We start from the raw sequence: 13,039 nt of genomic DNA, 5'->3' as shown, positions 1-13,039 counted from the left end.
ATTCTACCTTCAATATCAATGTAATAAAAAATAAAAAAAAGTCAATGTCCCAGTTGCAAAATGGGTTAAGAATTTTTCAAGAAACCTCAAAAAAAGTCCTCATCTTTTTCAATGTTATCATATGTGGTGTTGGAGAAGGTATTCAGGTTCTACCCCTAGGATAGTAAGAAGGCATCTCTGCACATCTCTGATGTTGGACAATCATGTACTTGTACAGTGTCCAGCAAAATTGAAAAAAAAAAACTTTCTTGGCAGAGAGGATATTTTGTGTCAAAGGAATGCAAACAAACTGAAGGATTACAAAGAGTGACTGTGTATGCGGTACTTGGTAACAGTGAGGCCTTTCAATGCTGTCAGCTTCATTTAGAGATGTAGAGCAAATGTGAGTCTGGGATGTGAACTCTACAGACTTGTGACAAAGGTTGGGCGTCAGTGCTGAGACTACTTACTCCGCTAAGGCCAGGGTTTCCAGGTGGGCCAGCGGGTCCTGGGTTTCCAGGAGTACCAGGTTCGCCATCTCTTCCACGGGGTCCGGGTGCACCCTTAAATGGAAACACAAGATAGGTACATTTATTACTTTCCTAACTACATGAAAAAGACACATTGATTGCAAATCATAGAAGATAATCTTGACATATACAAGGTGGACACATTATCTGCCAGATTCATACAATTCATCCTTTCTAGTTACATAAGGCAGAGACATTATTTACCAGTCATACCATGGGTACAGTGGATGACATTCACGAGGATGGGGTCCCCCAAAATAGCAAATTAGACATTTTTGTTATTGCTAATAGACTGACCATATATAAGTGATGACTGGTTTCTGGGTTCTTAGCTATTTCACTACCTTCCATTCATTATATAATTCATTTTTAAAATATGTTTTACTTACTTTTTCGCCTTTGTCTCCGCGATCACCTCTTGGTCCTTGTTCACCAGAAGGTCCCTGATAATAATGAGCAATAAATGTATTAATATCACTCTGTCAAGTATCAAATATTATAGATTCAAAATCAATCACTTATTTTTAATAGGTTTTCTATACCTGTGGTCCTGGAGGTCCTTTTGGTCCTACTGCCTATTGGATAAAAGAAAGAGAGAAATCATTATGCTATGTAAAATAAACAATTATTATACACTCACATATAGGAAATGTGAAATTGTCATGAGAGAAAATAACTTAGTGGCTTTACCTATGTTTCTATGGAAATATCTATCTATCTATCTATCTATCTATCTAAATACATATCTGAAATGACAATGGAAATATCTACCTATCTTGAAATGACAATGTGTTGTGCTGAATTAAAAGTTCAGTACATATTAGACACATTCAGCTTCACTACATCACTACGTGTGCAGATAGATAGATAGGCAGATGGGCAGACAGAGATAAATAGATAGATAGATAATGAGATTGATCAATAGATAGATAGATAGATAGATAGATAATAGAAAGATAGATCGATAGATAATGAAATAAATAGATGATAGATAGATACCAAAATGTCCACGGCACTTCCTTAGGTAAAAAAGTGTAATTTATTCACCAGTTGCAACTTTTTAGTCCACACACTGGAACCTTTCTCAAGTAGTGATCACTGCTTGAGAAAGGTTCCAGTGTGTGGACTAAAACGTTGCAACTGGTGAATAAATTACACTTTTTTACCTAAGGAAGTGCCGTGGACATTTTGGTATTTATATTTTTGGAGTAAGGATCGCTCCATTAGCCGCTGGCTCCCGATTACTGTATTCTCTACTGTGCTGTTCACACATTTTGGACTTTGTTGTGTAGGTAGGTAGATAGATAGATAGATAGATAGATAGATAATGAAAGAGATAGATAGATAGGATAATGAAATAGATAGATAGATAGATAGATAGATAGACAGATAAATCTATATACTTACATCTTTAATATCACCGGGTTCGCCTTTCTGACCCTAGAAAAATGAAAAGGAAAGGACCAAATACTTTAGTGATACTAGATGGTATTTAATAAGTCATATAGTAGTACTATTGTGTGAGTTATAGAATTTTTTTATTCAGCAACTCTATGTGTATTCTATTCTTATATGTTAATGACCTGAACATGCATTCATGTATATTTGTTACTATAAAAGTACAGCATAGTAGCACAAGACATATAATACTCAATATACTTCCTATATAACTGGAAGCACCTGTAATGAATGTTGAATTTTTTGTATATTACGATGCTCAATAGAAGTATATTATAGATGTATATAGTCATTCTCATAAGAAATAGGAGTATCAATTTACCTTTACGCCACCTTGCCCTATTTATTGAAAGAAAAGTAGAAAAAAAAGGATAATAGTCAGCTGGTTGAAATTCCATGGACGATTTAGTGACATAAAATACACAAAACAGACTATGAATGAACATAGATCACAGAACAGGCAAACTTAAGACACATTGAAGGCCTTCTTCCAATGAAGAAGTTATGTGTTAAATCACGTGACATAGAACTTCCTCTACTCAGATCTGATTTGCTCCTTTGTCCCAGGTGGATCTGTTGCAAGACTGTACATTTCTACTTCCAGTATCCTCAGAGCCAGCACAAGACAGTTACTACTTGTCTATGTGAAGAGCTATTATTTGGGAAGCTGGTTAGCAAATGTTGGCATTTTTTCACTTGAGCAGTAAAAATAGAGATAGAGTCAAGAACTGATTAGTTACAGGAGAACCTAATAATGGACAAGGGTTAGAAGACATTAATGTATACTGCACATAGCACTGCTAATCTCCCAGCCTGCCTGACATCCTTGAGGACGTACCTCATTAGCCACAAGAGCTTATGATCAAGCAGAAATGCTGTTTATGATTGCATTGCTAATAGTGCAGGACCAGTCATTAAAAAGGGAACCTCAGTGATGGTTTAAACTTCTGCCTTTTTGAAAATGAAATTATTGTTTGCATTCCATCTTTTAAGTGGAGCAAGAACAGGTTAATACGTCTTAAATTTATAGCTGCACGTGGTCTATTCAGCGGGAGCTTCCAAAATGACTGCCAAAAGAAACCGCAGGAGTGTAGACCTGTGGCTTCAACTCCAGGCACATAGCCGCCCCTCTCCTTGTGATGTCTGTAATTAAGTCGTATCAAGGCTTTGATCTCATGTGCATTACTGTACTATAAGACATGCTATATACCATCAAGACTTGCGAAAGAGATATATATACATGTTGAGCATATTTTAAGCATATATTTTAAAGGCAGAAATCAGAGGAGGTGCCCTTTTTAACAGCAGCAGAGACCTACGGTTGCCCAGTCTGTTAGGGAATGGGGTGTTAGCCATAGGTTTGCACAAGTAATTTATTTATGAGACAGAAATAAATAAATTACGACCACTGGTGGTGGAGGTATGCTCAGTTGGGCAAATGGGGCAGCACTCTCCAAAGGGGATTTCAGCATTGGGGCAGTCTTTATTATCCTCGCAGATTATCTCGTCGCACAGAATAGTCCCAGTGTCACAGACACAGATTTGGCAGGGTTCTGGTTTCCACACATCTTTGTCACTATATGTCTGCCCATCCTGTACGCAGCTCCCTGCATCCTCTGTGCCAGGGGGTAGTAAGTGCAAGCAAGGAAAGCGGCAGCAAAAAAGAGAGGAAGCAGAAATAAAATAAAAATGCAAAACATCACATAATATTCATACACAGTCATCATATATTGCAATAAGCTTATATATATATATATATATATATATATATATATATATATATACATGGGTGTGTATTGTATGTATATATACCTATATGAAATATCGGGATAATAAAAGATTTATGATTACTTTAGGAATTACTTTGCTTGATAAACTTGCTTTTATATTAGCAACAAATATTGCATACTACTAATGGTGTAGTGATACATTAGAAGGCTAGTCATTGTAATGAATGAAAGATGCAATGTTAAATATTACCAAATGGGGGCAGTGTTGAGCCAGACAGAAGAAGGTGACTTAAGTTCAGAAAATAATGGAGCTCCTTGGGGTAAGAGGGAGGAGACTGCCCTAGTGCAAAGTTGTCTGGCTCCAGTTATAGGAAGTTGTAATATAATGTTACGACATGAACTATGGCGCATTGTTATTAAGAGCAGGTTCCTCTAAGGTCATTCAGTGGGAAACTGTGTCAACTTGGTGTCCATAGAGATCTTATGTTTATAGTGTATTAAAAGTGTAATTATTAGGTTAAGCTGGAAATAAAATTTAAAAAAGCATTAAGTAATGGCATACATTATCTACAGGTGAAACTCGAAAAATTAGAATATCGTGCAAAAGTTCTTTTTTTTTCAATAATGCAACTTAAAATTTGAATATTGTAAAGAGGTTCAATATTCTAGGCTCAAAGTGTCACACCCTATTCAGCTAATGAATCCAAATCCCCTGAGCAAAGGGGACCTGAGATTGTGACTTTAGGGTTTCATAAGCTGTAAGCCATAATCATCCAAATTATAACAAATAAAGGCTTGAAATATCTCGCTTTGCATGTAATGAGTCTATCTCATATGCTAGTTTCACCTTTTAAGTTGTATTACTGAAATAAATGAACTCTAATTTTTCGAGTTCCACCTGTATACATGAATTAATTATAATGTGTATATATATATATATATATATATATATATATATATACCAATGGGATATAATGAAATAAATCCTGCAGAATTATGATGTATATGTGTATAACTGATATTAAAAGCAGCTAAAATAACTATTAAACAGTATAATATAACAAAGAAGGTATACTATAGGCCCTCTGCTCCTCATGATCTATGCTTCATTATGCTCAGGCTAGCTCCCTTTGGGTCCCATGCCTAGGCTTGGGTAGCCCAGAGGACCCTTAATGAATGGACCTTTCTGTAAAATACACAGAGGTTTCAATTCACATTTCACAGTCAGGGGCCAGTTTAAATAAATATGGGCAGCATTTCAACTCCATCTGGAAACCATTGCTGCCAATCCTCCTAGTGCAAATAAACTATCACAATAGTCCATTGGGGTCTTCAAATCAGGCCACTGTATATTGACATATCTTTAAAGCTCATCCGCATGCACAAAAGTCTTAGGTTTCCCCCTTAGACAAGACCCTATTGAAATAAACTAGTTCAGTTTGGGCCTTCACTCACCTGAAGGGTTAAACAAGGCTACAAATATCTAGGAGGCCAATATACAAAATCTATGCAATTCTATATATTTGACACAGAAACCTTTGATACGACCAATTGCTCATTTATAGGCAAGGTAGTGTATCTAATGTATCTATGCACATTTTCACTGGAACCTATTGAACCTTTCTGTCTGGCTTCTTCAAGATTTCCTGCACATTCTGCAGATGACAGAACAGGGAGCTTTCTTTAAGGAATGAAAGAATGATTCCAGCAGAAAAAAAAATGGCAAAAACTCAAGGGAACATGCCTTTTCCATACTAGCAGTGCAATGGATTTACAATCTGTAGTATGCAAAGACTTAAAAGGCTCGTAAAGTTTTTTTTTTTTCTACCATTGTGAACCTGCCCTAGCAAGTTAAAAAATGTCTGCTAAGAAATAAAGCTTCAAGCATTTATCTAGCCCAGTCTCTGTATTAGCCAGGTGGTGCTTTCTCATATATTCCATTATTTTTGCCAACACTTTCTAAGTAAAACCTATCGCATATTTTAGCATTTTGTATCTACAGATCTTACCATTTTATATCTACAGATATTACAGTATTTTAGACTATAGAAATAATGATATTGAGGATTGTCTTAAAACAGTGGCTAAGTAAAGCTAGTTTATACGTTTTTTGGAATGAAATGCGTTGTGCTTTTCATCATTCACATGGCCTCTTAAGGGAAAGTTCTCTTTTTGTGATCCTCAAATTCTGGGAGAGATCAGTTACTGAAAAGAATGTTGCTTTTGTGCCTTCTGCGCCTAAGACTCTAACACCTTTCTACACCAGCTACGAGTCAGATTGTTGGAACATCTCCAGCCTTGGGATTGCTTTAAAGATTTCAATGGGAACTGCTAGTTAAGCCATTCTCTCACATAGTCTTTAAAGTGACAACCCTTTACTTTAAGGCTACCCTAGTAGCTCTTTACTATGAATCAAGGTTAGCATTTGCAGCCCACAGTGGAAGCCCAGGAATGTCACTGTGTCTAGCAATATGTCATTACGTCTCCAGCTATTGCTCTTTCAGCTGCTTCTCTTTGGCTGGAGCTTCTCAGTGTGACCTTATGTTTTTAAGGATTCATGATTTTAGCTAAATAGGAATATTTGCAAGCTCTAAGTGACCAGAATGGATTGCACTAGCTCTATCACAGTATTGTAAACCTGCTGCTTAGTCACATTAACTGCATAGTTATTCAGCACTATCTTTATGGCATGTGCCAAAGAAGTAGTGGAAGAAGCATGGATGCTGTGTGTCTGGTAAGGATGCAATAACCTTGAAATTCCAATGAATTGCAATGAATAATTGTCATATATGCATGTGAGACTGGATTAACCCTCTACCTGCTAACTAGAAAGCATCAAAGCTACTCTCAATTTTCCATGCAAGTGCAATTGAAGGGAAAATACAAGTCATAAAAAAATCAATAAAAAATTAAAAGTTGTCACTTACGGATGTCTTCCTCTTGGCATCTTACAACTGCTAATAATATCACTTGTGTGGCTGCGAACAGCACTAGTGTCCTTGAATCCACAAAGTTAAACATGTCTAAATATTAGACATGCAAAAGCTTTGTGGGAAGAAGTGAAGAAGAGAAGGGGAGGAGAGGAGGCTGACTGTCCCCAAAAGTTATCTTGTCTTCATGCAGCCGATTTCTTGGGAAAAGAGGGAGAATCCAGTACCAGGCCCCAGCAGAAACTTAGTACTATCTGCTCTGGGCCAAGGTACTGAAGTTATAGTCCTGACTGCCTTGAAGGCAACGTATATGCCCACATCTTAGTCCTCCCCTGCCCCCAGCAGTGCTGAAATCTGAGCCCCTCCACTCCTCTCTGCCTTCTCCACATCCCACCAGACCCCTCCTTCTCCTGCAGGGTCCCTTTGCTAGACCTGCCACACTCTGTCCCCCTGTCTCCCTCCCCTCACAGTGTCTCAGCCTCCCCTTCCCTATGTCCTGCCTCCCCCATCACCTACACTCTTTCATTCCTCTGTCATGGAAAAAAAAAGTACCACTATTTAGAAAGTAGTGTAGAAAAAAAAAATCCCACTTTGCTATAACAGGGCTCCTATCTTGAGTTTGCTGAAAAGTTTGCAGGGAAGTTCTGGTGCAGGAGAAACTTTAGTTGTGTGAGAGGTGATCTGGGGAGGTCTGGCAGGTTCTTATGGTTCTTGAGATTGTGAGGCTGTGGATGGTTCCAGCTTTGTCAGGTGGCTTTGGGATATAGCACTGCTCATAAGCTCAGGGCGATGGATGGAGGATTTGGGATTTTCTCTGCTTCTTGGTTGCACTTACAGTTTTTTCTTTGATGCTTGCTAGAATCTTTAAGATGCATCTATCATGTTCCAACCTATTGCTACCACTTTAAAATCACAGGTATTTTATCTTGTACATTTAGAGAAAGAACTTTGGGATAAAGAGTATTATTTTATTACATAGTTTACAATCTGTCTATCTGGCTATCTATCCATCTAGCTATCTCATATCTATCTGGCTATCTATCCATCTCGCTTTCTCATATCGACCTGCCTATCTTATATCTATCCATGTAATATCTATTTCATTATCTATCTATTAATCCAGCTATATATCCATCTGGCTATCTCATATCTATCTGGCTATCTATCCATCTGGCTATCTATCCATCTAGCTATCTCATATCTATCTGGCTATCTATCCATCTGGCTATCTATCCATCTAGCTATCTCATATCTATCTGGCTATCTATCCATCTAGCTATCTCATATCTATCTGGCTATCTTTCCATCTGGCTATCTATCCATCTCGCTTTCTCATATCTATCTGCCTATCTTATATCTATCTATCTAATATCTATTTCCTTATCTATCTATTAATCCAGCTATATATCCATCTGGCTCTCTCATATTTATTTGGCTATATTCTATCTATTAATCTAGCTATCTATCTACCAATCTAATCCATATATGACCATGCATGGACTAGTATACAGCTAGTTCCAGCTCATCTTACTGTTTATATGGATGCTACATTGTATGAATGCTGCAGAGTTAGTTTCACCTTGATTTGCTTCTTGTCCTTTTGTGTGGATGTTACACTGTATCACTGCTGAACAATGCATTTAATCGTTATTTGATTTTCATGCATTCACATGAATGGTACCTTTTATCAGTTAAGTTCAGTTTATTTGACCCTCGGTTGTCTCTTTAGATTCGTGTTATATAAAATCTGCACAATGCATGTATTTCCATCAATATGACATGGTGAATAATTTATGTCATCTTTGATTCTTGACATAGAGATTACATTGTATCACTGCTGCATTGTCCTTTTCATCTATACTTGACACTCTCCACCTTACCTGGATGCTACATTGTATCACTGCTGCACATTTAGTTTCATCCCTATGGATATCACATTGTATGACTGCCTGCAGAATGCCTACAGCCTGGTCACATAAGTGTAGCTGAATCATGAATGATCTTTCTATTACATCCTTTACATTCTAAAGCTGGGAACTGGTCTTCAGTGTGATGCTGGGGCTGGCCAGGTGGTCCTGCTGAATGAGATCTATGTTTGTCTGCTGTTCCCTTTTGGGCTCTAAGTGTTACAAGGGAGGGTCAGAAATTGAACTTTATGTTCCAGTTTAAAGTTGGATGTCCAATGAGACAATGGTTTACTTATGTGACAGGGACTAATCCTAAATTAGGAAATTAATCAATACTTAATGACTTAGCAGAGCAATTTACTGCTGATCTCAGCTTTGAGCTCTGTATACAGCGCTTGCTTAGTGTTGTGTGCTTGAATAAACAGACTGCACTTCTCAAATGAGTCCTATTTGCACCTGAATCACTTACTGTGGGTTTTAACTTCAAGTGGTAACAGCTATTTTCGTAATGGTTACTTATAATTACCTTATCAATAAATTCTGGTCTCATATTATGTATTAAAAATAACATTATGTGTTTATTCAAATGTGTGCCATGCATCCTCTACACAATACACATTAAGCACTATCATTTGAAGGTGGAGTTAAGATGAACATTAGCATACTGGGTATCATCAAGGTGGTATATGTAACCAATAGCAATTTATTTCCTTAACACATTTCATTGGAGGAAGCACAACTCAAGGGTGTGCCCGCGAGGAACCAATAACAATAAGACTTGTCCAGCCAATCTACAGTAAAGCTGGATAATGGTGCTTCCAAGTCCTCAAGTCACTTCCAAGCCACTTTCGTCAAACTCTTAAGGATTGTATGTATTTGGGTCAGTGTGTTATATAGATATATACCTTTTTTTTAATAGCAATCTTAACAAAATATCTGTAAAATGTGAACTTTTTTTAATGAATTTGGGTATTTTCAAAATCTTGGTAAAAGGTAATTGATCTACGATTAACAAAAAAAAAAATAAACACCAGTAAATTTAAAGTGTGACAGGTATGTTAAACATTTTTGTAGTATACTTTATTAGAGAAAGATGTTTCTTTGTACTAGAAGACAGGGCTTTCCATAGCAAAGCTGTAACTGAGGGGTTTCTAAGGAGAGTCTGTCTTCAGTCTTTAGTTCTACTGAATGCTGAAGACACTTGTGTGTAACATATTGAGGCTTCCAGACAGTCTCTTGTCACTAGTCCAGACCCTGACTATAGGGATGTGCTCCAACTATCACTGCCCATCACCCTGCCTATCTGACTTGTTACACGCAGGCATCTTCAGGGCTAAGTAGAACGCTGAAGACTGAAGACAAATTCTCCTTAGCAATGTTCAGTTAGAACATTAGCCCTATTTTCTAGTGCAAAGAAACACATTTCCCTAATAAAGCATATAACAAAATGTTTAACACCCCTGTCCCTATGCTCTAAATAAAATAGAGATACATTCTAATTCCTCCAGATTTCCTCCTCTGTTAAAGGGAATCTGTCACCGTTTTTTAACCATAAGAATCATCGGCATCCTGAGAGAGCTCTCCCCCACCCTAATCATCCTAGGTTTATTTTTTAAACACCTCCAAGTACTTCTTTTACAGTACACTTTCGCTTTTTTCAAGCCATGTAAATTAAATGCTTACCTCATTACTTCCCATTCCTATCCCCACCTCCCATTATAAGAGTGACAGAATCTAAAGATCCTACCCTCCTCCCGAACTTATGTCCCAAATCCTGCGCATGTGCAGAACCAGTCGCCTCACTCACTGATCAAAAAAAAAATCTAGAATATTCACGATTAGGAAGTGACGATATTTGCAATAAAAATTTGCGATTAGAATATTTGCGATCAACACTATTACTGATCATATAATGTATACTGCGCAGCTGCGAGAGTTGGAAGAGAAGGGGTGGAGATGAGCAATCGTAGAGGGTGTGTCTTCATTTGTGGGCGTGGCTGCACTCCAAGAGTCAGACAATGCAGGACTCATCTCTGAAGCATGGAGGAGACAGGACTCATCTAAGATGCATTTACATATATATGGCGGGAACATTTATTTTAGGTTTTTCTCTGAACTGTTAGTTCATTCATAATTGATTTTAATATAATTATTAATGTATTAAAGCGTATTTATGGAAAAGTGAGTGGATAAATAGGCTTAGAAAGTAATGACAGGTTTCCTTTAGGGCTGTTTCACACGAGTGGATGTCGTGCGTGGCATCCTCTCCGTGAAAGAGTGCCAAGACCCGATGCAGACTGCAGAGGCACGGAGCAGTAACATGACTGTTAATGCTCCGTGCCTCTCTGTGATCTCTTTACTACGAAATCACAGTTGTCACTGTGATTTCGTAGTAAAGAGATCACAGAGAGGCACGGAGCATTAACAGTCATGTTACTGCTCCGTGCCTCTGCAGTCTGCATCGGGTCTTGGCTCTCTTTCACGGAGCGGATGCCACGCAATGGCATCCGCTCGTGTGAAACAGCCCTTAAGGTGTTAAAAGCCTTTCTAAGTCTGTTCTAAACCATATCTGTGCCAGTCTGCCAGGGAAAGTTTGGCTACAACTAATATGGCTGTTAATACATTTGGAGTTTCACAGACGTGTTACTGTACAGTATAGCTAGACACAACTGAGTGAAGTATTAATGAACATTAGCAGTTTTTACTTTTAGAAGGTAAATTGATAGAAGACTCATTCCTGACCATTACTCACTCGTTAGGGGGATTTACATGCAGCTATGTATGGAATTGAACAATTCTTACTATGGTGGCACATTCCTGTTTACACCCGGGGCAATGTGCCGCTTAGAAGATGCAATTGCTTGTTTGGCTGGTGATCGGTGGCACCTTTACCCAGACAAGTTATTGGGAAGGAGTGTTTATACCAATGTCCAAAAGCTATAATTGTCCCTAAACTTTGTCCTTGTAAAAGGATGTTATTCCTGAACTGCAAATCTGCCTAGCAACAATATGTGGAAGCAAGGTACATTTTCCATTCATGAGTCTGCAAAGGTTATAGAATTCCTACAAACATGGAGTTTGATGAATAAATGAAATATAAACCCCTCATTTTATAAAATGGTCACACACCAGAGGTTTTGTGCCTCCATAAATAGGGCTATGGCTGCTCCTAGTAATGTATGGTCACCCTTTCAGTCTGGTCAAGGCTACATTAAATCGGGAGTGTCTAATTGGCTATTCATGCAAGATGACATGATGTCACATACCACTTCCTACTAGCTGCAGTCTGGCAAACTCTTCCAGGAATGTGCTCCAACAATACTGCACTGTGCACAGTTGATCCCCGGAGCCAGCCTCCTTCTAACCAGCAGCAGCAGTTCTGCAGTGACCTCAATGGACTACGTGACTAAAAGTGTGAAGAACTGTTCTCCTCTGATGTTACACCAATGGGGCAGAGCAAGCCATAATGTCAATATCAGCTTTTAGTGCTATATAAATGGTCTATCCAACAAAAATAGAAAAACATGGATCAAACATCCTCATTCTATGCTTTGCATTAGAATCATCATCCCTTGGAGAAAGGTTTGAGATTTTCATTACATGTACAAGGCTCATGATATATGCTTCCAGGGACAGAATTCCATATTCTTCTATCCTATAACTCTCCAGCTGTTGCAAAGCTATAACTCCCAGCATGCCCTGACATATTGTGGCTGCCAGGGCATGCTGTGAGTTGTAGTTTTACAACTGGTTGGAGAACACTGGTCTAGACTGTTGTAAAGTACGTGCGCCTTGTCTGACCTGTCATACATGTGATCCACAAGGTTACGTCAAAATTCTTTACCAAAATATTGGTAAATATGCACTACAGCTGTGGATAAGCAGTCGCACCTTTGACTCACCTTTTTTGAAGAAATAAAAACCCTGAAAAGTGTCATTTGCTGTGTCAGAAAGTACCTCTTAGGTCAAGCACGTATGCAGAACTTCTTCATAGACTTCAATGGACTGCACATGCTCTACATCGAATGAAGAGATCACCTGTACTACAAAGAGCAGTTGACTTTGTTTTCTAATGCAAATTCCCCAAAAATGGGAGTCAGTAGCAGATTTATACAAATGTATATGCCAGCTGCCCGCTGTGACTGTGAACAGAGCTTTACACCAGTTTTAAAGCTGTGAGACATTGATGAATCTGTCTTAGCATGTGGATATATCATTCATAGAGCATTCCTGCGAGGTGTGGAGGAGATCCCATACTGGCAGATCTGGTCCAGTTTTTTTTTTTTTGCCATTAAATATCCAGAGTAAAAAACATTTGCTGCTGCTAACTGAATAATATGTGCTTTATGCCTTTAATAGCGTATACTTTATCTAAAGGTCTTATATATGCTCCATTATGTACGTTAGTTATACTGTGTTTTGCCTTACATAAAGTGTGGTAGCCGTGCCATTTCCAATACTGTGCAAGAGTAAGATAGAGGGGAAAATTTATCAAAACTGGTGTA

General features: G+C 38.1%; 1 protein-coding gene across 1 annotated transcript in view; it reads right to left on the bottom strand.

Annotated features, from left to right (window-relative positions):
* The window catches only part of COL2A1 (collagen type II alpha 1 chain), a 46,658-nt gene extending 39,713 nt beyond the window's left edge, over positions 1-6,945 (bottom strand). The window contains exons 1-6 of the mRNA XM_044283781.1: positions 6,625-6,945; positions 2,290-2,306; positions 1,917-1,949; positions 1,052-1,084; positions 899-952; positions 450-542 (exon numbers count right to left, since the gene is read on the bottom strand). Of these exons, the coding sequence (XP_044139716.1) occupies positions 450-542; positions 899-952; positions 1,052-1,084; positions 1,917-1,949; positions 2,290-2,306; positions 6,625-6,718 (324 nt within the window). The 5' untranslated portion in view covers positions 6,719-6,945. The remainder of the gene's footprint in view (positions 1-449; positions 543-898; positions 953-1,051; positions 1,085-1,916; positions 1,950-2,289; positions 2,307-6,624) is intronic.
* Positions 6,946-13,039: the final 6,094 nt, after the last annotated feature.

Source organism: Bufo gargarizans, chromosome 3, assembly GCF_014858855.1.
Source record: "Bufo gargarizans isolate SCDJY-AF-19 chromosome 3, ASM1485885v1, whole genome shotgun sequence".
NCBI classification, from domain to species: domain Eukaryota; kingdom Metazoa; phylum Chordata; class Amphibia; order Anura; family Bufonidae; genus Bufo; species Bufo gargarizans.
Note: the sequence above shows the minus strand (reverse complement) of the source record. Positions and strands in the feature narration are given on the sequence as shown.